Source organism: Gastrolobium bilobum, unplaced genomic scaffold (genome assembly GCF_033153095.1).
Source record: "Gastrolobium bilobum isolate Gb01-03AN ecotype WA unplaced genomic scaffold, APGP_CSIRO_Gbil_v1 utg909, whole genome shotgun sequence".
Taxonomy (NCBI): Eukaryota; Viridiplantae; Streptophyta; class Magnoliopsida; order Fabales; family Fabaceae; genus Gastrolobium; species Gastrolobium bilobum.
Genome location: NW_026895707.1, coordinates 113,291 through 140,703, shown reverse-complemented (window position 1 = coordinate 140,703; position 27,413 = coordinate 113,291). Strand labels below are relative to the sequence as shown.

The window sequence follows — 27,413 nt, the reverse complement described above, 5'->3', positions numbered from 1 at the left end:
GAATAAAGGTTACATGAAATTAAGAGACAGGGAACCTTGCTTTCCCAACATAGTAAACGTCACAAAAACACAGCTGTATACCATGGATTGCCATGTCCTATCCTGCCTATTGCGTTCTTTAATTTTCAAGAAAAAACACGCCCCCAAGTTAATCCCTAATAAAAAAAAGGAAATAATTATCTCATGCAACAGAAACAAAATAGATAGTGGGATTCACTATTTTATTTTTTATTTTTATTTTTGAAAAAGTAGTGGACCCCACAATCTTATCTTTGTTGCATGAGATCATGAGATTAATAGATCCCAAAAAAAAATTAGTCCTGTGATTCTTAGTAAATTCAAACGCACACCTCGTTAGTCCTTCCGTCAATCATGGTTGAATGATTTCTACAATGTTGCTCACATGTAACGTTAGTAATCTAAGTCACATGCCATGTAGGATGGGTAAAACAATGTCGTGGCTTAGGGTGTCACCCTACTAAATCCAGAGCAACCCACGTGGCATGACTAAAACGACGTCGTGCGTAAGGTTGTAGGCTTCTAACTCCAGAGCGCATCTCCCTCCATTTCTAACGTTGAGGTAAATTACTACTTAGGGTTTTAAATGAGGAAAACAATTTTGGTTTAATACGTCTGAGTCAGATTGCTAATTTTGGTCGTCTGTATTTTATAATTTAGGGTCTAGGGTTTCGTTGTCTGTATTTTGTATTTTAGGATGAGAAGATGAATCTTTCTTTTGAGATAAGGGGTCAAGTGGAAGCAGTTCACTTGGGGCTAGAACCCAAAGAAGGAATGCTACTCCAAAGTGTAAATGTGGCACGCCGAATATTGTGTACATCTCCAAAACTCAAAGAAACCCAAACAGAGCATTATTTGGGTGCCTCAATTTCAAGGTGAGCATTTTATGGACAACTATAAACATTATCTATCTTTCAATGGTTTAATTCATTTTTTTATTGATGTTGAATGTTATTCTAAGATTGGTTTCATTTGCTGATAGGAGAAGAAACCATATTGTGATTTTTCCAGATGGGTGGATGATGATACTAATGATACCATGAAGCTGGAAGATTGGAGAATTAATAAACTGGAGTTGAATGTAGCTGAAATGAAGTTCAAGTTGAACTATGTGGACATGAAGCTGAATGATAATTTGCAAGTGAAGGTGAGTGAGCATCAAATGAAGATTAATGAGCACCAAATCAAGATTAACGAGCTATCAATGAAGATGGTTGCAGAATTGTATAGGGTGGAAAAGGAAATAAGGCATGTGGGTAAGTGTGGTGCGGTGTTAACGGCTACCATTATTGTTTTGCTCATTATATGTATTTATGTAGGAAGTATGCTAGAATAAGGAAAAGTGTACCTATTGTAATTACTGTTGAAAAGCAATCATGAAATGTAATGGAATGACCACAATTGATATGTAATGAAATGTTATTTCTCATTGCTTTTTTTATATTATACAATGGATTTGATTTTGATCTTGAAATTGATTTTCATTGATTTTTATCTGATTTGATTTAGGCTGTTGATATAAATTCTGCATGATTGCCTCTGTCGAAATTGTATAACAGAGGTCTTTATTTTGAGGGAAATTTTCTCCTGATTTGTAAGTGAGGAAAACTGTAAGTGAGGAAAATTGTAGCAGCTGCTCATGGCAGCATGGAAATGGACTATGTTATGGAAAACAATGGTGGAAACAACATTGGTGCTGCAAAGTAAGTATGATAGTTGAAATAGTCCATATGTTGCATAATGATTTTGTGAGGATGAATGTTCGATATGTCGCAACTGTGTAGTAAAGTAATTTACTAGAAATTTACATGTCTGACTATAAGGACCTGTGCAAAATAAATAAAACAATTATATATCATGCCAAAATAAAAACCAAATAACAGCAGCATTTGAAAATATAGCTTACAAAACCTCAGCTTTTCAAAAAAATGGCCAAATAATATAGACTAAAAAAGGCTAGAGTCAAAGATGCCCACAAAAGTACCCTAATTACATTTACTAAGATGGCCAGAAATTCAACCCCCCCAAAAAAGGCCTAAATACATAGTCTAAATTGGGTTAACTACATTGACTGGTTCAATTTCCTTGAGCTGGCCTTGGTACTCTAAACCTAATTGTAGACATAAACCTTATAAATCTGTTTCTGGTGCTACTGCTAGCTGCACTCATTGCCTCATTGGACATCACTTTAGTTGTTGGAAATGACGGACCTGGGTTGCTGCCTCTTGTAGGAATTTCAGTGGGCTGGGAGTTGAATTCTTGAACAGGGCCTCCTTGACCAAGTGCAATTTCTTCCTCTGGCCTTGAGTCAACACTCATGTTCACTGGTCCTTGTTTCGAACGTTGTGGTAAAGCAGACCCCTTACAAGTCTTTGCATAATGATCAGTCTGACCACATTTGGGACATTTAACTTCATATGAACTTTTTAATTTACCTGCATCATTCCCTTGTTCTTTAGTAGGATCCTTTCTCCTATGTTTTTTGGGACGTCCAGATGGCCTTTTAAGTTGAGGAGGTACTGGTTTAGGGGCATCCGAAGAAGGCCAATACTCTGGGGAATTCACTGGATTTAGAGTGTGTTCATAAGTAGCATGCAAAACATCCTTTGTCAACCATTGGTGTACATAATTTTCAACCAGTTTATTCTTGTGAGCTATTACTGTAATAACATGTTCACATGGCAGTACAGTCAATTGCCACATATTACATACACAAGAGTGAGTTGTTAAGTTCATTCCAAGCCTTTCACCCTTTTCCACATACTTCATACATATCTTGGACAGAATCCCAGTCCATGAATTACTAGCTATCTTCAAAACATCAAGCCTTTTCTGTAGTGCAGGTGCTATTTTCCACTAACTGTTCCCAAGACCATCTTGTGTGCTGCAATCCTCCTTGTGGTATAACACCTTAATTCCTCACACAAAGTAATATTAGGTTTGTACTTGTAACCCCCAATCTTAGAATTCCACACCTCGGCCATGTTATTTGTGATGTTGTCACACTTTGGCCAATGGTTACAATATGCCTTCACCCAACACGCAGGATCAATCTTATCAAGATACTTCAAGCTCCCTCACTCAACCCTTTCAACCTTTGCATGGCTCTATGGAAATGTGGGACAGTTGTACATTTGGAACACTCCTGAACAATTCCTCTAATTTGCTTATCCTTCTATTGCATGATGAAGTTTTTCCACACATGTTGCACATAATATCTGCAATGTGCACCAGACATAACCTCTTTCAAAGCTGGCACCAAATCATGAAACAAAGAACCAAACAAATATTTAAAAATTAATTTAAAACATAAATGGAAAATAAATTTATAGAACATAATTGCAATACCTTTTGTTGACCTGAAATAAAGTTTTTCCAACCATAAACTCTATGGTACCCTGAGTCTTCTTGTAGTAAAGTCAAAAACCACTTTCAATTTTCCTTTGTCTCACTGTCAACCATAACAAAACCAATAACATTAAACTGCTTGTTTGTGTCTTCTCCAACTGCACTCAACAATTGTCCCCGTAGTAGCCTTTTAATAAACAACCATCTAATCCAATTAATGGCCTGCAACCAGCCTTGAAACCTTCTTGCAGGTATCAAGACATATATACAGCTTGTTAAATAATGGTGGGGCTTATGAGACAGTTTGAGGTATCACCTGCATCTGGCAAGTGGATCCTGGATTGCTCCTCAATAGCTCTGCTAGATATTCCCTTAAGTTGGCGTATTGTTCTTTCTCACAGCCTTCAATACTGATTTTGGCCTTCTTAACTGCCTTGCTAACTTTCTTCATATTTAAATGTGTATTGTATTTCATTTTCATGTGTTAAAATGCTTCAGACCTTGTCATGTTGGGCTGTGTGGTTATCCTCTTCTCTAATTTATTTGCAACTTAATCTCCACGAGCCCTTTTATTTTGGAACACTTTTACAACAAGAGTGTGCATTATTAAATATTTTGATTTGGAAAGTCCTCAATTTGTTGTTCCAAGCACAATAAATCAACCAATTACAGCCTTCAACGTTGCATCTTGCCCTTGCTCTGACCTTGTTACTCTTTAAATCAGCATGTTCATTAAATTGTGGAAACATAGGGCTCAAATGCTCCTCATCATCACTTGATGAAGGAGTCTTTAGTTTTTTCAGAATTATATTTATACCCATATTCTTTGAATGACATATAGTCCTTATCTTCATCCACTTTTTCATCTGAGGCCTGCTGCCTTGCATCCTTCTTACTCTGAGTCTTCTTCTCATTGCTTTTATTTGCAGATTTTTTCTTTTTGGGGCCAGAATCATGCCTCTCTTCATCTTCTGGTTGGTCCTCTACACCTAGGGGAGGAGGCTTATATGGCTCATCATCTACACTGTCATATGAATCGGTAGACACCCCAACAGAATACATCCCATTATCCTCCTCACTATCGTGTTCAACATAAAACATCCCATTATCTTCCTCACTGTCATGTGGAGGTGTTATAATTTCAGTAGTTGAAATGCAGTCTTCAAAATAAATATGTTCCTATTCCCATGAGCTAATGCATTGACGTCAGAATCTTACTAAGAGGTTTTAAACCTTTCTCTAAATTAGGCTCATCAGGCTTAATCCACATCACCTTTACATATTTTTCATACCCAAATCCCTTAAAAAGAGTATCGAGGTCACGCAAGTTAACAAAGTCAACATCCATCTCAGGCAACTCATCAACTAAACCATTTACATAGGTCAACACCCCCATCAGGATTTCTCATTAACAATCCCCTATGATGATGCACAATCACTATATATTCATCCATCTGTAAAACCCAAATAACTAACATCCTTTAATCCGATGAATTTATAAGAAAAATAAACAAACCACGAAGCAATTAATTTAAATACCACATGCATAATGTAGTTAATTTTTGAAACGTGCAAGGAGATTACTAAAAAAAGGAGTAAATATAAAATGCTAGGAATTTACTAAAAATAGCCCACATGCAAAATGGACTCAATAATTTACAACCCTAAACTTGTAGGGAGGTTACTTTCTAAAACATGCAAGTAGGTTACTCAAAAGAGAGCACATATAAATGCAAGCAATTTACTCAAATAGGGTCCACATGCAAGATGCTTTCAACTTTTTAAAACCCTAAACTTAAGCAGGGACCAAATTTGGAGACAACATGTTACACTACACCACCATTGTAGATGGAACCACAGAAAACAAATTTTTTGGGATAATAAATAAACATTGAGCACATTTACCTCAGACGTATTAAAGTATACAGGTCATCTCGTACTACACCCAGGCACGACAAGACCAAGTCCTTGCAACTTGCGATACGCTATCCACGCAGAAAGGAAAATGGATGGATGAACACCTCAAACCTAAGAAGCTATTTCCGTCATCGTTCGAAATGGAAGGCAAAATGGAGGGAGATACGGTTTGGAGTTAGCAAAATGGATGGAGATGCGCTCTGGAGTTAGAAGCCCTACAGCCTTGCGCACGACGTCGTATAGTCATGCCACATGGGTTGCTCTGGATTTGGAAGGGTGACACCCTAAGCCACGACGTCATTTTACCCATCCTACATGGCATGTGACTCAGATTACTAACGTTACACGTGAACAACGTTACAGACTTCGTTCAATCATCACTGACGGAAGGGCTAATGTGGCCTGCGTTTGAATCTACTAGGGATCACAAGACTAATTTTTATTATTAGGGATTAACTTGGGTCCCTTTTTTCTTGAGCAACAAAAAGGGTATTTACTCTTAATTGTTTTAGTTAGCAAAAAGTCATTGCTTGAAAACAAAAAACAAGATATTGATTGTTCTTAAACTCAATATTCTTTTTTATTTTAAAAAAAAGACGCATCTTTTTTTTTAAAGATTATCTTTCGATAATTCCATAGGTTTCCTATATACTAATTCGAAATCCAGGACGACTCCAGGATTAAGGCTTTAAATTCCTTTCAAAAATGATACCGGAAAAGATCGAACACATATTCTCGTCTCCACCTACTCAGCTTTCATATGTGAACTAAACTATCATCATCGGTAAAGTAGACATATCCTTATGCTTCTAAAATCCACTTTGTAGAAGTTTTTTTTTTTATTGTTATTGTTAGAAATAAAGAAGCTATAAAGATCTCTTTTCAATTCGCATTCTTCTTATGATGCTTTTAATTGTTCAAAATCTTCTTTAGATTTGGCTGTAACTCACTATGATCCAAATAGATCTTTGTATAGTAATGTCTATTCAAAACATGTTCTTTAAATGAATGTCTATAAAATGTTCCTTCTTATTATATATAGCAAGAAAAATCTCATTACAATTTGCTTTCTTATTATACTTTTGATTGTTCCAAGATTCTCTTATTACATTTCTTTACAATTTTCCTTCTTATTATACTTTTAATTGTTCATTTTTTTTAGATTTGACAATAAATCACTATCATCCAAATAAATCTTTTTTTATATACAAAAAAATTAAATTTAAAAATAATAAATCATTTTATCATTTTCCTTAAACTATATATCAATATATTCCTTTTTTTCAAATTTTATACTAATTTGCTTCCATTTAATTATAATTTGACCGATACGGACACCAAATTAAATGACTTATTCAAGTAAACAACTCCTTTACTTGAATAAATATCAATCAAACTTTGTTCAAATGAAGACAAATTGATATATACTTTAAAAAGAGAAACATATTATTATATAATTTAGAAAATAAATAAAATAAAATAAATTAAAAAATAATGTAAAATAATCAATCAGAGCTGTTCAGAATATTTTTTTTTTCTCAAGTAAATGTCTTTGATAACGTCTTAGCAAATTCAAAATGTCCTTCTGATCCTACCTATAATAGAGAAGTATTACTTCAATCATTATTATACAATAGAGAGAGGAGTCGGGAGAAATTAAGATTATTTTATTTCTTTCCTTTGATGCTTTAATCGCGTTCACAGAAATAAGAAAAAAAATGCTCTTTCTGATAAATTAAATGAAAAGCATGAGTTTACCAAAAAAAATAAAAAATGAAAAGCATGAAACTTATATTATAATATTAATATGTTTATGATAATAATTCTTTCAAATCAATTTTTTATTTCAAAATTAAAATTTTAAATAACATAATTATCACCAAATTCATAAATTAAGAATAATACAAATAATCTTAATATATTATGCATTATTTTTCTACAAATAAATTTATTGGTTCAGCTAAAAAAAGTTTATTACCTAAAAAACAACGAGATAACACTGTAAATTTGGCGACCGAGTTGAATTTTAAAAATGAAAATTCGAATCCACGCACAACAATTCAGGTGGAAAATTAAAGATTGAAATGCATGGCTATCAAAGAGATCAGTAGACTTTCCAGAAAGATTATGACGGGCGCCCATAGATTAGCTATAACAAAACAAGGAATAGATTCAAAGAGAATAATAAAAGATGGGAAACTATTGGTGGAAATATACTGTAATCTAATATGGTAAGCCTATGGATAACAGGAGATGTTTTTTAGGGGGCGTTTGGTACACGTGGAATTTATTTATTTTATTAGGAAAATGTAATTATCAGAGATCTGCAGGGAAAGTGAGTTAGGTAAGAAAGTTACAAAAAAGTTATTTGATTGGGCAAAATATTACTGAAAAAATTGGGTGAAATATCCTGAATCTATGTTTGGTTAAGATAAAATATTAATGAAAAATCAGGTTGAAATTACAAAATAACCCTTTACAATATTTTAGTGAGAGTAATTGTTGCCTACTATTGAAGTTTCCATATCTCTGTCTTTGTCTCCGTCTCCGTCTCTCATTCCAATATAAAGTCATCTGGAAACACCATCCATTTCGTGAAAACACTGAGTTAGCACAAGATCTTCTTGCCGATAGGATGAGTGTCTAAGCAAGGTCTAAAAGTTCAACAAAGTTTAAAGCTAAGAAAGTTTTCTTCAAACTGCATTGCACAAAGCAGAATGAAAACAACAAAATCAATAAATGAACTTTTACCAGCTGTACATTTCAGGCACCATTCTTCATTGCAGCATATTTTGTACCTGGCCAAGAACCTTCCTACAAAACCCTTGTGTTCTTCAAGAATACAGTTTCCATCAAAAGCTCATTGCAAGGCCAAAGTTTACAAGAGGGTAGTTTTGGCAGCTATCATGTTAATATTTTTATCATTTACCTGATTATCGTGAAATACCACCTTAGAAGCGGGATTTGAGCACCGTCCATTCCGTCCAATTTTGCATACAACCTTCAATGGCTGGACAAATTGGTTAGATAGAAAAAAAATTTGATATCCTGTACTAAACATGGACAACACACAATCCCAATCTCAGATGCCTAGCTATATTTCAAAAAATCTCCTACCAATCACAACTTGGAGTCTTGCAAAAAACGAGCGTACTAGTTTTTCATTTCAGCTGAATTACTCAAGAATTGAAGCATTTATGTTAATGCATATGCTTGGAATACTGGAATAATTTTATTCTTGTATTTGTTTGAAATCAATAAAATTTATTTGAATTGATTTAAATAGCATTTCTCATGCTTAGAACCATTTCAAAATTAAAATGGTTCATATATCAATTTTGAATAAAATTTACTTTGTTTTAATAATTTTATTTTCATATCCTTGACTATAATAGGTAGCATGAAGATGTAATACTTATTGTATGTAAGTATGAAAATTAATATGTTATGATATTTTCGATATATTTACTGTCATGTTCTTATGATAAGGTTATGTTATATTGAATTGTGTTAAGATGTCGAAATTAAATTGAAATATTGTTTTTTTTAAATCGTGGCCACGTAAGACGATTTCTTAGTTATTAACCCGATAGAGTGTTTTCAAAATAAAATGAATTTTCATAAGAATATTAAATTAATTAATATTGCCCAAGTAAGAATGTTAGATTTTTTCATGTAGGCTTCATTAATTAATTATATTTTAGTTTTTAAAATATTTAAGTTAATAATATTTCAATTTGGTTAGTTATTTGACTGAGCCCATTGTGATTATATTGTATTTTTGGGTAGATGACATCTGATTGGGCCTAGTCGGACAACAATATAGGCTCTAGTGTGACCCTGGTTTCTATGATGGGTGGACACAAATTCATTACTGGGTAATTGGCTAGGTCCCCTCTCTAGCCTATTTATATTGGGGTTATGTTCCATGAGTTATCATGCTCCCATCGTTGAAAGACTGACAATTTCTGAATAGGCGATAGAAAGGAAGACTCAAGCATCTTGTTCTCTTATTTCATGCGGTTCTTTTCTGACTTTGTGACGACCCAACAAAGTACACATAATTATAACTTTGATCTATTGTTATTTGGTATTTTATAATCATATGCATGATTCATTTTTTTAGATTTATCACCTTTACGCTTGACGTATGAATTATGCATAGGCCTATTTTTTTGTTTATCTCGTGTTAATTTTAACTTACTTTTTTAAATTTTATTAGACAACAGAGAGGGTGAAGTTTAAACTTTGGTCAGAAGCTCTAATACCATATAAGACAAACAATTTAACCTAACAACTTAAGCTTCGTAAACAAATAATTTTTTTTAATGGAAGTACGTATAATAGAAGGATCATATAGGAAATAATTTTTTAAATGAATTAGTTGTAAAGTTTTAAAAATGAGAGACTAAAAACAACTAACATCTCTAGATCAAAAACGTATTTAAATTATAAAAGTATAATATAGTTGAAAGCAGAGCTCTACCTATTTACACTCTAGCCAGTAGCCACATATGCATATAGCATGAAAATGAGTTATAATCGATTCTTTACTCTTATGAAGAAACGATCATAAAAAAATAAGTCATTATACTTTTTTTTTACTCTCCTAGTCTTCCTCCATTTGTTCTATTTTCTATTTTTTTAATTTTTTAAAAAGTATACCTTAAAATTTAGGGATGGGGGAGAGAGAAGGAGCCTATGGAGGAGAAATGAAAATTGACCCTGCCCCAACCAAGTTGGTTCATTTCCACACACATACACATGTCCAACAGGAACTCAAGCAAGCAGATTTATATTATTGTCTATTGACTATTGACTATTGGTGATAGGAGGTTGCAGGCCAGCAGTTTAGTGGACAGCCTGCAATTTAAACTTCAAATACCTTACTCTTCATTGTATTCTTGGATGGAAAATATATAAGTGTACGAAAACTTTTTTAGTTTTATCTACTTCTAAAATAGAGGTGTACTAGTTTTTTTTTATTTGTTTACTATTTTTTTTCTTTTTTATTATGAATTTAATTTTGATGCAGTGATAATGTAAACATTTTTTACATTTTTATCTAATAATATATTAACACTTGTTCTCTCATTATGTATGTGTGATGTGAATTGTGAGAGTATACTCTCCATCAATTAAAAAATCAGAATCAATGTAATATTAACGAACTCCACTCATTCACAAAGCAAGGCTACCAAACTTTTTACTTTGAAAAAATAAAAAGTCAGTTAAGCTTTTGAATTGAAGGGAATTATTACAATTATATATATATATGTGTGTGTGTGTGTGTGGGGGTATGAATTGTGCAATATACTCTCTATCAAATAAAAATTTAGTATCAATGTAATATTAACTAACTCCACTCATTAACAAAGCAAGAGTACCAAACTTTTTACTTTGAAAAAAGAAATTGTCAATTAAGATTTAGAATCGAAGGGAATCATTCCAGTACTCATTTTTTCTTTGTACATAAGTTGTTAAATATTGACTCGCTATTGATTACATTTGATAAATGTTTAACAATTAATAAGTGTTTAATATTTTTCAACTGGTTAATTGAATTGTGATTATCACAAAAAGAAAAATGATATTGTATGGTGAATCAAGCGAAAAGTGTGTATCATTTTTAAAGGACATAAAATTGTGTCATTTTAAGAGAAAGAAAAAGATAGATAGATAAGGAATGAGAGAGAGAGTTGACAAAAAAAAAATAAAGATGTGGATCACACCTCCCTCTTTATAAGAGTAAAAGAATATAAGTTGTTTCATTTTAAAGTATAAATATTTTTCCCATAAATCAATCAAAGGAGGACCCTTATCATTTATGAAATCGAGACAAAACAACAAAAGAGGACGGATATAGATATGTTAAAAGGAAAATAAATCTGAAACAGGGAAAGAGTCGAGGCACGATGTCGTTACTGCCATATTTATTAATGTTAGACACGAACTTGTCATCATTCACCATTCACGAAGACGATTCATCTTTAACTTCATTCATTACGATGTAAAAAGTGCATGGAAATTGAAAACTTCTGAACTCTCTTTTTTCTTCTTTTGGTTGAAGGAAGTAGCGTGGAAATTTCTTCTTCTTCTTCTTATTCTTCTTCTTCGTCTCATGCACCTATTTGGCTTACGAGTACAGGAAGAACCCATTGCATTGCAGAGTCTCTCTCTCTGTCTGAATTTATGGGAAAGTCAACGGCATGTTTGGGTGGTGCCATTGTGATCCTGTGCTGCTGCATAAACCATGTCACATCTGATGCAACAGATCATCGTTACACAGAAGGAGATTCCGTACCCTTATATGCCAACAAGGTGGGACCCTTTCACAATCCCAGGTCAGATTTTCAATCTCTGTCACTTCCACTCTCACCTTTTCATTTTTGCTTCAAAACTTTTCAATCCCAATCCTCTTGAAAAGATAAATGAAGATTAAAGGGGGAAAAAAAAAACTTTTTTTTTTTCTTTTGGGTTTGGTTACCATTCAAGAATGAGATTTCCTCTGGAACTTGAGTGCCTTGCCTCTTTCATTCCCAAGTATTGATCTGATTTATATTTAATGAAGATTCAATTACCACTTCATCTTATGGTGTGGGTTTTGAACCTGTCCAAGAATGATAGTACCTGTAAAAGAAATGGGTTGAATTTTGGTTTTCTTTGATTAGTGAAAGCTAGTTGTTTGACTGATGAGCTGTTTGAATTCTACAAGATGGATGAAAGGGAAATGAATGTGACTTAGAAGTTGTGATATTAGTTAATCAACTCAAAATCGGATATTTTAGTTTTCTTTGCTTCAATGTCAATTTCAGAAATTGTAGTCAGTGTTCAATGGAAATTTAGAAAGAATCCAAGTGATCAGGTTGGCAGAGTTGACATTTAAATTGTTTTAATAAGACTTACCTTGACACTCAAGTAATGTTCTAACGTATCCCCTCAGGATATTTACCTCTGCCATTTGATCGCAGACCTTTTCATTTATTGCTTTTATTAAAAGTTTGATTTTTCTATTTTTTTATGGCCAAGAAAAAAAGTGCATTTCTTTTGTGCTGAAAGACTACTGAATTCATAAAATTTGCATTATATAACCATCTAAATGCCTCTATGTAATAAGAATGGAAATTAAAATAGTCTAATGCACTCACTAATTTCTAAACCATTAAGTTATCATGAATTTCTTCCTCACAATAGGCTGACTTTGTTAATTCTTTGTGCTTTCCCTATTTATTTAATTTTTTGTTTATTTTCATACCACAGTGAAACATACCGATATTTTGATCTTCCCTTTTGCTCACCAGGTTAGTTTGCTGTTGTCATTCTTTTTGGTTTTTCCAATTTCTTACTATTGTCTTTGTTTTCCCTATCCCTTGTAATTCCAAAATTTGTTGGTGGCAGCTAATGTGGAAGAAAAGAAAGAAGATCTTGGTGAAGTTTTGAATGGGGATCGATTAGTTGTTGCTCCTTACAAACTGGACTTCCAAATTGATAGAGAACCTGAGAGTATCTGCAGAAAGAGGCTGACAAGAGAAGAGGTTGCTCAATTCAGAGTTGCTGTCTTGAAGGACTATTTTTTCACAATGTACTATGATGACTTGCCCATTTGGGGTTTCCTTGGAAAATTTGACAGTGAAGACAAAGATGACCCAACTGGGGCCAAAGTCTATCTTTTTAAGCATATCCATTTTGAGATCCTATACAATAAGGATCGCATCATTGATGTGTTCATTAGAAACAATCCAAATGCAGTTGTGGACTTGACACAAGATAGAGAAGTAAATGTGGATTTCACATATTCTGTCAAATGGATTCAAACAGATATTCCATTTGCGAAGAGGCTGGAGAAATACTCACAGGCATCCTTACTGTTAAATCACTTGGATATCCATTGGTTTTCTGTTATCAACTCATGTGTGACTGTTATCCTCTTGACTGGATTCCTTACCATAATTCTCATGCGTGTACTTAAGAATGATTTTGTTAAGTAAGAATCATTCTCATTTACTGGTGTCTACTCTCATGAATTTAAACCTTTTAATTCACGGAACTTATTGTATCCACCATTTCAAACAAGACAGGTTTACTCCTGATGAGGAGGCAGTTGATGACATGGAGGAGAGTGGATGGAAGTATATTCATGGTGATGTGTTCAGGTACCCAAGATACAAGTCTTTGTTTGCAGCAGCGCTTGGAACAGGCTCCCAGCTATTTACACTGTGAGTGAGTTACACTCTCAAGTACTTAATTATCTTTTAAAGGGTGTTTCCTGTCTTGGCCTTGTATATTTCATCTATTTTCTGACCATGTATCATTGCTTTTGTTTTCAGTGCAATCTTCATATTTATGCTTTCTCTAGTTGGTGTTTTCTATCCATACAACAGGGGAGCTCTGTTTACTGCACTGATTGTCATATATGCGCTAACGTCTGGCATTGCAGGCTACTCTGCAGTTTCCTTCTATTACATGATTGAAGGAAAAGACTGGGTACTCTCCCATTTCATAGAAAGCATATACCATTGGTGTTCCACTCAAGAACTTTTGTTTTTGACTACTTATCTTAGTTCAGTGTTCACATTATGCATTTCATTGTCTCTAAGTAACCCATGCATTGATTGATTTGAAGTTCTTGCTGAAGTTCCTTTCTCATAGAAGAATATTGTCTAATTTCCTCGCTTTGAAACTTCATAACTCTCCACAGAGATCAAACAGATTCTTGATTTTAAACGTAAAGTATGTTATATGTTTTTATTTACTAGTCAATATTTTGATTGCTGTGCTATAGTTTTCTTCTCCCGGTTGCCTTTTCCTTAAAACAATTGAAAATATACTGCAGAAAGCACAAACCTACCTACATGAATTATACTTTTTGTTGCATGCCAGGTGAAGATTTTGGTGTTGACTGGAAGTCTGTTCTCTGGACCTTTGTTGTTGACATTCTGCTTTCTTAATACTATTGCACTTGCCTATAACTCCACTGCAGCACTGCCATTTGGAACAATTGTGGTTATTTTCCTCATATGGACTCTTGTAACCTCACCTTTACTAGTATTGGGTGGGATTGCTGGTAAGAATAGCCGATCAGAGTTTCAAGCTCCTTGTCGAACCAAAAGTCATCCTAGGGAGATTCCCCAACTACCTTGGTACCGTAGAACTCTTGCTCAAATGGCCATGGCAGGATTTTTGCCGTTCAGTGCTATTTACATTGAGCTCTACTACATATTTTCTAGTCTGTGGGGTCACCAGATTTACACCATATACAGCATTTTGTTCATTGTTTTCATCATGCTCTTGATTGTCACTGCTTTTGTCACTGTGGCATTGACGTACTTTCAGCTTGCTGCTGAGGACCATAAATGGTGGTGGAGGTGAGTATCCTGTAACATCGAGTGATCTCACTTATTTCCTTGTTTATCCATCAGAATTTAGGCTACACATTGATGTATTGTATGTCCCTCCATTCTCTAACCTCTTCATTTTTGGCATAATATTAGGTCTTTTCTTTGTGGCGGATCAACTGGCTTGTTCATATATGGGTACTGCATGTATTACTATCATGCAAGATCAGATATGTTTGGTTTCATGCAAACCTCTTTCTTTTTTGGTTATATGGCTTGCATTTGCTATGGTTTCTTTCTCATGCTTGGAACTGTAGGTTTCCATGCTTCTTTAATATTTGTCCGTCACATGTATCGTTCTATCAAGTGTGAATAGAATAGCCAGAAGCTCACTGGCACCAACAAGACGCTTTCTTTTCCCATTGTTGTAGTGATACAGAAATTTCTCCTCTTATGTCCTCAGTTCTCGTTGCAAATGGTTTACCAAAGAATAGCAGGGGGAAATTGAAAGGGTATGAGGTGCTTTACACAATTGCTGAATCCCAGATTTCTGTCAGTGCTTCAAATTGTCTAATAGAACATGAATGACAGTAGTGTAGCCCACAAAATTCTTTTTCTTGGAAATATTAAAGTGAAGCTTTTTACATCACTTTCGGGTTTCAGATAGCTTTAGGGCTTCCAGCATTGTATTACTCGCATCCCAATTGATGCAAGTGTTCTTTCGGGATTCAATACTATTTTATTTAAATACAAGTATGATCAAAACAATACCCCTTTACCTCGCATAACTTTTGCCTTTTGTTTATCTAATCGTTGGGTGTGGTTTGTTCTCGTTTGGGGAAGGTAAAATCTCTGAGAAAGCGAGCTAAGCAAACTAAGATAAGAAAACTTCAAAACTCATATAAATTTGATTTTACCATTCTTGATGATCCAGATTTAATAATAAGGTAAAAATAATAGATTCTAAACTTTTGGGCCAAAATAATATCAAAACTTTAAACTTTGCATCAATGCATCTACACAGCTACTTGTCCTACTGGAAGCATATTACAATGGCGCATCGGAATACCGCATCAATGTTTAACATGCCAAAGCCATTTCAAAATACAAACATTATCCTCAAATTATGAAGCTACACGGAAACGCAGTAAAATATTTAGTTTCAACTAATCAATGGAAGCATGGTAGTTTAGGACTACATAGAATGATCTTTAGTCTAAAACTTGCAATTACACAGCATGAAATTCAATGCACCGGGAATAAATTTTAGTATACAATATCAATAAATGCTGATATAGATAGCATTCATCAACCTATAACTTATGTCTACCAAGAGACCAGCAATAAAAGGGCAAGTTCCAAGATGCTTTTTTCCGTGAAACAGTTATCCAACATCTGATACAAGCATTCCATGATATCTCTCAATACTTCCACGTAGAACCACCAAGTCTGATAACCTCTTCGCCTCCATTATCCCTTCTAGGAATTCTTTCCGTGCTGGCATCTCCTTTGTTATCACCCAAATCACCATACATATCTTTAAGTTTAGCAAGATTACTAGAAGCAGAATTCTTCTTACTTCCATCTCTCTGTGGACTAGAATGTTTTTCCAACCGAGTAGTGCCAGCTTGCAGACTCTGACTTCTGCTCCTGCTCCTACTTCTACTCCGACTCCTGCTACGATAGTGCCTATTACCATTGCCACTGCTGTTGTCATAATCACGGCTGCTTTCTCTCTGGGGGTATCTAGACCTCCTATCATGATCATAACTCCGCTCCCTCTCTCTTTCCCGATCCTTATCCCTCCTGATTCTGTCCTTCTCTTGATCTCTATCTCGATCTCGATCTCGATCCCTGTACCTTTCACGGTCTCGTTCTCTGTCCCAATCTCTGCTCCTATCTCGATCATGATATCTGTCCTTTTCATGGTCCCGATCCCTGTCCCTTTCACGGTCCCGATCCCTGTCCCTGGACCGTGACCGGGCTCGATCCCTATCCCTATCCCTATCAGGATATTCTCGACTCTGGCTGCGTCGACTATTTGGAGATCTTCTTGTGTCATCACCACCATCTCTTTCATGAGGAGGAGGAGGAGGTAAAGTACGGCGAATAGGTGAAGAGTCCCTTGTGGAGGCACGATGTGGAGCCCTCTGACCAAAAGAGACTGAAAGGGCAGCTTTCACAGAAGGAGGTCTACGAGCAGTGTCATCAGATCCATGACGGGTGGATTCCCCAGTTGAACCAGAATGTGTAGTGGGAAGATTCAACTTTCCAAGATTAGACACAACCTGCCGCAATACAGGAACAGGGACGCGAGGAAAGAGTGTGTCGAAGTAATACTGCAATAGCAGAACAGACTCATCAATGTGCTTCCATAAAGTAGAGTTACATTATCTGGAATTAAAGGGGTAAAATAAAATTTGGGAATTGCAGCATTCAAGCCTGTCAATGAAGGCATATTGTGTACCACGCACAAAGTACCCAAAATCAAACAAATAGATCACAAAAATGACAACGACCATGAAGAGGTACCCATTTAACACAGTAAGCATTGATATAAATACTAACTATTCACGAAAATAGAAGGAATAGAAGTACAAGATTGTACTCCCGTGCTGAAATAGGTTGGACAACAAAGAAACAGTCTGAAGTTCTGAACCATAATTCACAAGAAAAACAAAGAATAAAAAAAATAAGCAAAAACAATTAAGAATCCAATCTGCACATATGATAACTGTTAGAATATTAGATATGATATGATTAGATATGATTGGATTCTGTCTTATCCGTAAATATTCTGACTGTATTCTGACTGTATTAGGATTAGGTTTGGGCCTTTCACTTAAGCCCATTAGGGTCTCTATATATTGTAACTCTCTGACACATATCAATACACAACATATTATTCTTCTATTATTTTATATTCAAGTTGGTATCAGAGCTCTTTCGTTCTGGGAACCCTCGCTTCCGCTTAGAAACCTTGTTTTTTGCTTTAAAACCTAAGCCCACTGCTTAGGAGTCCTCTTTCTTGCCGTGCGTCCTTCCGGCAAGCCTTCTAGGGCTGTAAACAGCCTCTGAGTGATTTTCCAAACGCGTCAGCACCTCCGACGGCCACCGGAACCACCGCCCGCCGTCAGAATCACTGTTCAGGCAACCAGAGACTTTTTCCGGCGACTTTTCCGACCAAACTTCACGCGATCAGGACCCTCTCTTCCCGGCGACCAGGTCTGTGGTGGTCCGGTCAGCAACGCATCTCCCACGCGCCGTCACGCGCCACCTGTCTTCTCTGCACGTGGGCTTCACGCGCCACCTTCTGCCGGCGCGAGCACTATTCCGGCGGCTTTTTTCGGCCGGTCTTGGACAGAGAAGCTCGCCTTCTCCTCCCCTTTCTGGATCTGTGATTGTTTCTCTGTGGGTCTGACCTTAGACGCATGGTTCTTCTTGATTGGATATCGTTTGCCTTCGTTTACGGCTTTTATATTTTATCTTTAAATGGCAGCAGCATCTCCTGATCTCTCGGAGGTTAACTCTCCTATTGTTGCAAATATAGCTCAGTCAGACAATGTATCATTTGGTTCAGGTTCGGACTATGCTGCACTCCAAACCCCTCTCAGGAAGGCTTCTCCTCAGTCTCAGCCTTATACTGGTAATCATGTTGCTTGTGTTTCTCATTCTACATCACTTGGCACTTGGATATTTGACTCCGGTGCTACCGATCATCTCTGTGGTAATAAGGAACTCTTTACATCTCTTACTTATTCTGATCATTTACCGTCTTTTACCCTTGCGGATGGAACCAAAGCCCCAGTTCGTGGGATGGGACAAGCTCGTCCGACCTCTACCTTGGCCCTGACATCTGTCTATTACATTCCTGGCATCCCTTATAACTTAATTTCTATTAGTAAGTTGATCCACTCCCTCACTTGCACCATTACTTTCTCTAACCATTCTGTTTCTGTGCAGGATCCGGGTACGGGGAAAATGATTGGAGTGGGTCGCGAGTCACGGGGGCTTTATTATCTGGATGTGCCTCATCCTTCAGTAGCATGCTCTCTCACAGAATCTCCACAACTTATCCACAGTCGCCTTGGTCATCCAAGTCTTTCAAAATTGCAGAAAATGGTTCCTCTTTTGTCCGGTCTTCAGTCTTTAGATTGTGTGTCATGTCAACAAGGGAAGCATACACGCTCCTCTTTTGCCAGTCGAGTCAATAAACGAGCTGATGCCCCTTTCTCTCTTGTTCATTCAGATATCTGGGGTCCAAGTCGTACCTTGTCTGTCTTAGGTTTTCGGTATTTCGTTACCTTTATTGATGATTTTTCCCGTTGCACTTGGACCTATTTAATGAAAAATCGTTCCGAGCTATTTTCCATTTATAAAAAGTTTTCTACTGAGATCCATACTCAATTTGGTGTTTCTATTCGTATTCTACGTAGTGATAATGCTAAGGAATATGTTTCTATTGATTTTTCTAATTTCTTGGCAACACAAGGTACTTTACATCAAACTACTTGTCCTCACACTCCACAACAAAATGGGGTGGCTGAACGTAAAAACAGACATCTCATTGAAACTGCCCGTACCCTTCTTATTCATATGCAGGTTCCCCTTCACTTCTGGGCAGATGCTGTACTCATCTCTTGTTTTCTCATCAATCGCATGCCTTCATCTGTGCTCCACAATGACATTCCTCATAATCTATTGCTTCCAGATGTTCCTCTTTATCCTCTAACTCCACATGTCTTTGGTTGTACTTGTTTTGTTCATGATCTCACTCCTGGTAAGGATAAGTTAACATCCAAAGCCTTTCAGTGTATCTTTCTTGGTTATTCTCGTCTTCAAAAGGGTTATCGTTGTTATTCTCCCGACCTTAAGTGTTACTTAGTTTCCGCTGATGTCACTTTTCTTGATCAACAACCCTTTAATTCTATCCCATCTCAGATGTCACAGGTTGATCATGTACTTCCTGTCCCTTTTCTTGACTTGTCTTTGCCAGCTGCAGGTGCTTCTATTCCAGATGAGCAACCTATTGCTTCTATACCTGAGGACCGTCCACTTCTCACCTATCAGCGTCGCAAAACTGTGCCTCCTGTCGACTCGACTCTTGCTGACTCATCGCCCACTGCTGTTGCTTCTTCCTCCGGATCCTTCATCAGAGACTCTTCCCATTGCTCAAAGAAAAGGTACACGTACTACTCGTAACCCTTATCCTCTTTATACCTTTTTGAGTTATGACCGTCTTTCTTCACCTCATTTCACCTTTGTTTCTAGTCTTTCTTCTATTTCTATTCCTAAGACCACAGGTGAAGCACTTTCCCATCCAGGGTGGCGCCAAGCAATGCTTGATGAGATGACTGCACTTCATTCCAATGGCACTTGGGACCTTGTTTCTGCTCCTCCAGAGAAGTCTATAGTTGGTTGTCGCTGGGTTTTTACTGTGAAAGTTGGACCTGATGGCCATATTGATCGTCTCAAGGCACGTTTAGTTGTCAAGGGTTTTACTCAAATCTTTGGCCTTGATTATAGCGATACATTTTCTCCGGTCGCTAAGATGGCGTCAGTCCGCCTCTTTCTTGCCCTTGCTGCTGTTCGTCACTGGCCACTCCTTCAACTTGACATCAAAAATGCCTTTCTTCATGGTGATTTACAAGAAGAAGTTTACATGGAGCAACCACCTGGTTTTGTTGCTCAGGGGGAGTCTGGAAAGGTGTGTCGTCTTCGGAAATCCTTATATGGTCTCAAGCAGTCTCCTCGAGCATGGTTCAGTCGCTTCAGTTCTGTTGTTCAGGCGTTTGGCTTAATCCGCAGTAAAGTTGACCATTCTGTGTTTTATAGGATTACATCTCCTGATAAGTGTATTTATTTGTTAGTCTATGTTGACGACATCATTCTCACCGGAAGTGATCAAGACGGAATTCGTCAGTTAAAACAGCATTTGTTTAGTACATTTCAAACAAAGGACCTTGGGAAGCTGCGTTACTTCTTGGGAATTGAGGTGGCGCAATCCAGACAGGGCATTTCTATCTGTCAAAGGAAATATGCCATGGATATCCTAGAAGAAACTGGTATGTTGGGGAGTAAACCAGTTGATACACCTATGGATCCTAATGTCAAGTTATTGCCCGGACAGGGGGAGCCGTTATCTGATCCTGGACGTTATCGGAGGCTAATTGGGAAGCTCAACTATCTTACTGTGACTAGGCCAGATATTTCTTTCGCTGTTAGTACGGCTAGTCAGTTTCTTGATTCCCCTTGTGATTCACATTGGGATGCTGCTGTGAGGATCCTCCGATACATCAAAGGAGCACCAGGAAAAGGTTTGTTGTATTCAGATCAGGGAAATACAGAAATTTGTGGTTATTCAGATGCTGATTGGGCAGGATCACCCTCGGACAGGCGCTCTACTTTTGGCTATTGTGTCTTCTTTGGAGGAAACTTAATTTCGTGGAAGAGCAAGAAACAACCTGTTGTTGCTCGATCTAGTGCAGAAGCTGAGTATCGTGCAATGGCAAATGCTACCTGTGAGTTAGTCTGATTAAAGCAGTTGATTCAGGAGCTTCATCTTTGTGAATAGAAACAACCCATGACACTCATCTGTGATAGTCAAGCTGCGCTACATATATCCTCTAATTCTGTCTTTCATGAGAGGACCAAACATATAGAGATTGATTGTCACTTCATTCGAGAAAAGATTCAGTCAGGAGAAATCAAGACTGCTTTCGTCAACTCCTCTGATCAACTAGCGGATGTTTTCACTAAAGCTCTTAGAGGTCCTCGGGTTGAATACATTTGTAACAAGCTTGGTGCTCATAATATATACGCACCAGCTTGAGGGGGAGTGTTAGAATATTAGATATGATATGATTAGATATGATTGGATTCTGTCTTATCCGTAAATATTCTGACTGTATTAGGATTAGGTTTGGGCCTTTCACTTAAGCCCATTAGGGTCTCTATATATTGTAACTCTCTGACACATATCAATACACAACATATTATTCTTCTATTATTTTATATTTATATTCAAGTATAACCAACAAAATAACAAGCATGGGATACAGAAATTCTCTTCAACAGTAGTATTTATTAGGGAAGCAAATGGGGTAGCACATAAGAAGCATTAAAAATTCTCTGCAGAATCCTTCCATGCATTAAAAAAAACATAACCAGATATTTCAGTTCACGCACTTGTTCCTTCATTTGAAGCAAAAATATCCATAACTTTAATCATTCAATTTCAAATCCTTGCGATACCTTATAAGAAGGAATCCAAAGCCTCCCAATCTCCCGCAGGAGATGGGCGATCCAGCAACTCCCACACCCCATGAAAAAGACTCATTTAGGAGAGGAAAAAACGGTTTGCTGTTACTCAAATTACATTCCCCTTCCAAAGAACTATTGTAAGATCCTGTAGCTATATCATATAAATTCTTGGTACTGCTTCACAGTTCACAGCAAACAGTGTATTAAGAAAATCAACAACAAGCATACCAAACACCCATACAATTAGGCAAGTGAAAAACAGGTTAAATTTCGATAGTCATCATTAACAGTATAGCAGCATAGTTAATTGACTCAATTAGAAATCATCCAACAGGAAACATCCAGCCTTCAGGGCAATAATATTGATTATTTATCTCTCCCTCCCTCTCTCTCTCTCTCTCTCTCTCTCTCTCTCTCTCTCTCTCTCACACACACACACCCACACACAACACACACAAAAATTAGATTCAAGCTCTGACACGAGAATATTTATTTCTTCCAAGAGTTTTGGTCATGATAGAATGTTAGTAGTAGTTTCTACATGATAATAATGCCAGGCAGCTACTGTTACCAAGTATTTTTTAGGTTACAATGACTAAAGACATAAAAACAGCATATTAGATAGAAATTATTTACCGCTTTTGTCTAAATCTTTCTCTAAGAACTCAAAAAAATTAAGCTACAGAAAGGATAACCTAAAAAACTCAAAGTTAAATAGAATAGAGGAAGACACGCATAAATATGGATCCATAAGAAATATGACAACTCTAAAAGTGCAGAAGCCCATTAGAGAAGGTGGGAAAGTAAGAACACGATTTCCCATACTATCAGGGATGTATTACCAAATACCAAGAATTATTTAAAAGCATATCATCATTGCAATGCAATCAATCAACTAGTATATACAATTTGCAGGTGAAACAAAACTGCAAAGTCAATGATATGAAGGACAGATATCAGCTCAACCACAGAAAAAGAAAGAAAGAAAGAAAATACGTAAAGAAGAAAAGCAAGGTGGGAAAAATCCCTTTTTAGTCCCTAAAAGATACGCCCATTAATAATTTGCTCCCTTACAAGATTAATTTATCAATTTCATCCCTCAAATTCCCAATTTTAGACTCCCTCCATCCAAATAATGAAGGTGAATGATGTGCGAACCAGACTTGATGCAGGACAAAATTATTGAGAATTTGAATTTTGAGGGATCAAACTAATTTGCAACTAAATTTATAATGTGTTTTTCAAGGACTAAATAGGTTTTACTCTAAAGCAACTATATGAAAAAATACTCAATTTCTTATGGAAAACCTCAACAGTATAGTGATTTTATAAATAAGAATACATTCTTCAGAGCATGCAATCAATAAAAAGATGTGAAAGAAAAAATGGAAGATTCCTTTGAACTAGTTTGTATCAGCAATTACTGGTAGGTATAAAAGTTTTATGTCCAAAGATACTGAAAGCACCTCATACTGTTACCGATGAGGAACATATCTGCAATTGAAATCTTGTGATGCATCTGGATTCTGGTGGAAAGCTCTGAAGAGAGAATTCTCAGTTTACCAAGTCAATACTTGAGTCAAATGAATTTTTTCCTTGCCATTGTACAACATTATATTTAAAAAATCTCTAAATCAAGGGGTCAGGGTATAATTTGCCAGTTAATCATGTAAATGCATTTGATTGTTTACAAGCAGAATGAAAGCATGAGTCCAAAGTGGTTAAATATGCTCTCATGTAAAATATAGGCTCATAGAGTTAATGATAACAAACCTGTCCAAGGATCAAATCACGCACATATACACCCATTGTAGTCGTTCGACCATTAGATCCAGGAGAAAATTCCTGAAATACAGCATCATCATTTAAAAAGAATAATAAATTGCAAACATAATGGAGCACTTTTAAATGGTAACCCAAGAATAGGGGACAATTCAAGACAACTGAAACCCAAACAAGTGACTTCTTCCACAGAAAAGGAACATATGGGCACACAATATTATTTGCATAGCTCCATATCTAGCAATGGTATAATCAGTGGTTAGACAAGTGAAAAATAGAATATTGCAAAAAGAAAAATGCATGATATCCAGATTCAAGCACCTTGAACAAAACCTCTTGAAAATAAAATCCAATTTGAGGCATGGGGAAAGTACACGTAAATGGAAGAAGGCAATAATCTATTACTTTTAAGAAAAAATATGATTTTTTAATTTGATTTATCATAATACAGAAAGAAGAAAAAGAATGAAAGCCTAAGAACTTAATAAACGTCATTGCATGAGACTTCCAGAGCTATATAGATCATAACCATATCCTCATACCTCATCATCTTTAACATATGGTTCAAACCAATTCCACAGAGTCTTCGGATCAGCAACATATCTCAGATAGAGAAATCCAACCTATAAACAATATAAGGAATCAATAAAGAGCATATGATAAACAGAAAGGAAGAAAAAATCACCAATAAGAATGTTGGCATACACCTAAAATTTAAAAATGAAGGGGGGAATCATCTATAAGCAACATAACACATCCTCTTTACTCTGATGCAAAGCAGAATATAACCAAACCAACATTTGTCTTATTAAAAAAAAAACCCCGAGAATATAATCAAACCATCCTCGGTTATGCATAGCTATCTCATGCTTGGCAGAGATAACATGTATGTAATGAGATAACAAACAAAAGTACATCGACAACAAGACCTACAATAACAGATGGTCATGCACTAAAATCTGGAAGAATGGTGGCACAAAATTCCATTTTTACCAAAATGAAATTTGAAAAGACATCAAATAGAATAATACAGGATACTTGAAAACAAAATAAGTTCAAGTGAGACCGATCAAAAGATTAATCAAGATGAGGACATAAGGTCATAAGTCACAAAGCTAAAGTTACCACTCAAAATATAAAAGACATGAGTTTTTGACAACACATGAAAACTGAAAGACTAAAAGAGAACTGCCCAACTAAAAGACTAAATATCTGGACATCACCAGGGCACAATCAGAGACAAAAGCCTAAAAACAATTGGAAACGAGCGCAAAACGGAGCAAATAATACACCAGCGAGAAGCCAAGCACCACCCACAAGTGGAAACAGAAGCAGATCGAATAGGAAATAGGAAGCAAGGAAGAGGTTGAACCACCACGCACCCTCTCTCAAACATCACCCACAAGCCACAACTGCTAGCAGCCACAGATTGAAGCCACAGACAGAAGAGGTCGTGGGGCTTGGGATCTTAAAATTTCGGGTGGGCTCAGGTTTAATTGTTCAGAAATGGGTGACTCAGCCAGCATGATAGGATAATCTGATTCTACAGATCCCACAATCAATCACAGCGATCACAGATGATCTCACCAAATCACATTTTTGGCTGTTATTGAGACAGTAGCAGCAAGCAAAAATCATGGAAGAGTATGAACAGGATTTTGACTATCTTGCATTTGACAATTAAACAAAAATCCACCAGCACAGTCAGCTCAGACTCAGTTATGATGATTTTAAGATATATTTTAAACTTGAAACAAAATGGTTAAAAAGATATTCACACACAAACCAAAAAAAATTACAAGCACAGACACATGCAATACACACATCACTATGATTACACAATGCTTTCGCCACTTAAACATAAAACAAGCCAGAAAAGTCCCATATACATTGTCAGGCACCTCTACATACCGCTCTTATGTAAGGAGAATCAGGGTGTTTTAGAAGCCCGTGCATTTGTTTGACAGTGAGCTTCATTGTAAAGAACTTGTAAAGAAGACAGAAAGCAGTTGAAGGACCACGACAATTCCCTGTCATCCACGGTTCAACGTGATCAACTTGATTGTAGATCTCATCAATAACTTCATGGTATGTTTTTAATCGATAGAGCTCCTTGAAGTAATCAGATGACAAAATATTCATGCAAAGGACTTTCTCTAGCAAGGAATCAATTGGCCTGCCAGAAGTCTGTATCTCCATGATGGGTAAAAAATATAATATAGCTCCCACAATTACAATTTCAAAATGTCACCTCCCAGAACGTATATGAAGTCACGATCCCATTCCTACAGCAAAGGAAAAAGCAGAAGTATGAAAATTCAAAACAATAATTACAAGGATGAGATAACAACATAATGGTTCATGGAACCACCAAAAAAGAACAAGCTTTCAGTTACATTTCAAGCACAAGTACACCTACTAAAAGCAGGACAAAACTACTTATTTTAGGAAGAAAGCTAATATGCTGCAAAAATCATATAAAAAAAATAAAGGAAAGTGGAAGCGCATGAAAAAAGGTTATAACACAGTAGCGGAATTTATTTATTTAATTTTTGGCGTAAATTTTACAGAATGCGTTAAAATGAATCCGCTCAGAGAGACCAAATTTATTTAATTATAGCAACAAATAATCAGCTAGTTATTCGAAAACATCTTCAACACACAAATAGAAATCAAATAGAAGAAAGGTGCATGGGCAGAGGCGCGCAGAGAACCCTAGAACAAAACAAAAAGAAATCAAAGATAAAGCAAAGGCCTTTGTCGAGAACTCGAAATTGGTTCCAAATTGAGATTTGGGATTTTCGAAGAAACCAGAGGCAAAAGGTAAGAAAGAAAGCACATAAAAACAAGTTCAAGAAAGGGAAGCACACGCACCAATTGGTAAAAGCTGTGGGTGGAACACAGAAAGAACAAGGTTGGAGCGCGGTGATGAACCCTAGCTTCTGAGGCTCAACAGCTTTGGCAATCGTACAACGCAACCCGCAACGAAAAGATAAAAACAAGAAAGGTGCGCCTTTGTGTTATAACCCGAATCGGACCGGACCGGTTGGCTAAGAGACACTTACTTTTATTTTTTTTTGGTATCATGCAGACACTTACGCGGGTGTATTGGATTAGGATTTTAAAAGAACCTGAAGGGATTGCTTGATGCAGGGATCAAACATTGCCTCAAGCAGTTTCTTGGAAAATCTTTGGGGGCCAAAGGATAAGCCAAAAATCTTCGGTTGGGGGATTAGTCTCGTCCTTTTTCCGGTTACGAAGCTTAGTGCACCCGCTGTTACAATGAGGAGCTAGCCCAAACGGGCAGTACCCCGAGGGCATGGTGCCCAGAGAAGGTTGAATGGGGATACCTCCTGGCAATGTACCAAAAAAAAAAAGAATTTTTTGAGATAAAAAATCCTACAGATTTTAAAAGACAATTTAGAATTGGAGAGACTTTATAGACTTTTTTAAAAGACTTTCTTTACAATCAAGATTTCATAGGATTGGATTTTAAAGAATTTTAATAGAATTCATAAGATTTGAAAGGACAATATGGATTTATAAGATTTTAAAAAACTATATGAATTTTTAGCAAATATTCAAAATTACAAGAGTCAATAAAAACAAATAACAAAGAAATGCAATGGTATTAATAAAAAAAAGTAAACTTAACAACGAGTTGAAAATTATCTCAAAAATTACTAAGCAACAACTCTCCACATATCAATAAAATTTAATATAATTTTCTCAATGAGTTTGAGTTTGATT

At 36.2% G+C, this 27,413-nt stretch overlaps 2 protein-coding genes across 3 annotated transcripts; one reads left to right on the top strand and one right to left on the bottom strand.

Annotated features, from left to right (window-relative positions):
- Positions 1 to 11,475: 11,475 nt before the first annotated feature.
- LOC133293498 (transmembrane 9 superfamily member 2) lies at positions 11,476 to 14,994 on the top strand. The gene is made up of 7 exons (XM_061492077.1): positions 11,476 to 11,627; positions 12,544 to 12,584; positions 12,682 to 13,267; positions 13,362 to 13,499; positions 13,611 to 13,767; positions 14,164 to 14,648; positions 14,775 to 14,994. Exons 1-7 carry the CDS (start codon positions 11,476 to 11,478, stop codon positions 14,992 to 14,994), a joined length of 1,779 nt encoding a protein of 592 aa, XP_061348061.1.
- Positions 14,995 to 15,741: 747 nt separating this feature from the next.
- On the bottom strand, positions 15,742 to 26,643 carry LOC133293051 (pre-mRNA splicing factor SR-like 1). Of its 2 annotated transcripts, XM_061491576.1 has the most exons (6): positions 26,538 to 26,643; positions 25,575 to 25,948; positions 24,206 to 24,286; positions 23,655 to 23,726; positions 23,348 to 23,420; positions 16,825 to 16,957 (listed from the first exon to the last, which is right to left on the bottom strand). In XM_061491576.1, exons 2-5 carry the CDS (start codon positions 25,860 to 25,862, stop codon positions 23,349 to 23,351), a joined length of 513 nt encoding a protein of 170 aa, XP_061347560.1. In that variant the 5' UTR covers positions 25,863 to 25,948; positions 26,538 to 26,643; the 3' UTR covers positions 16,825 to 16,957; position 23,348. The 2 variants fall into 2 exon arrangements, with proteins under 2 accessions (XP_061347553.1, XP_061347560.1); XM_061491569.1 differs by lacking the exon at positions 23,348 to 23,420 and having other exon boundaries at positions 15,742 to 16,957.
- Between the last annotated feature and the right edge of the window lie 770 nt (positions 26,644 to 27,413).

Coding starts and splice junctions, on each gene's coding strand:
- LOC133293498 (XM_061492077.1), top strand. CDS start 11,476: ATGGGAAAGTCAACGGCATGTTTGGGTGGTGCCATTGTGATCCTGTGC. Junction 13,268..13,361: donor CTTAAGAATGATTTTGTTAA/GTAAGAATCATT, acceptor CAAACAAGACAG/GTTTACTCCTGATGAGGAGG. Junction 14,649..14,774: donor GACCATAAATGGTGGTGGAG/GTGAGTATCCTG, acceptor GCATAATATTAG/GTCTTTTCTTTGTGGCGGAT.
- LOC133293051 (XM_061491569.1), bottom strand. CDS start 25,862: ATGGAGATACAGACTTCTGGCAGGCCAATTGATTCCTTGCTAGAGAAA. Junction 24,287..25,574: donor ATTCTCCTTACATAAGAGCG/GTATGTAGAGGT, acceptor TATTGTTTATAG/GTTGGATTTCTCTATCTGAG. Junction 16,958..23,654: donor GTGATTTGATCCTTGGACAG/GTTTGTTATCAT, acceptor CTGCTATTGCAG/TATTACTTCGACACACTCTT.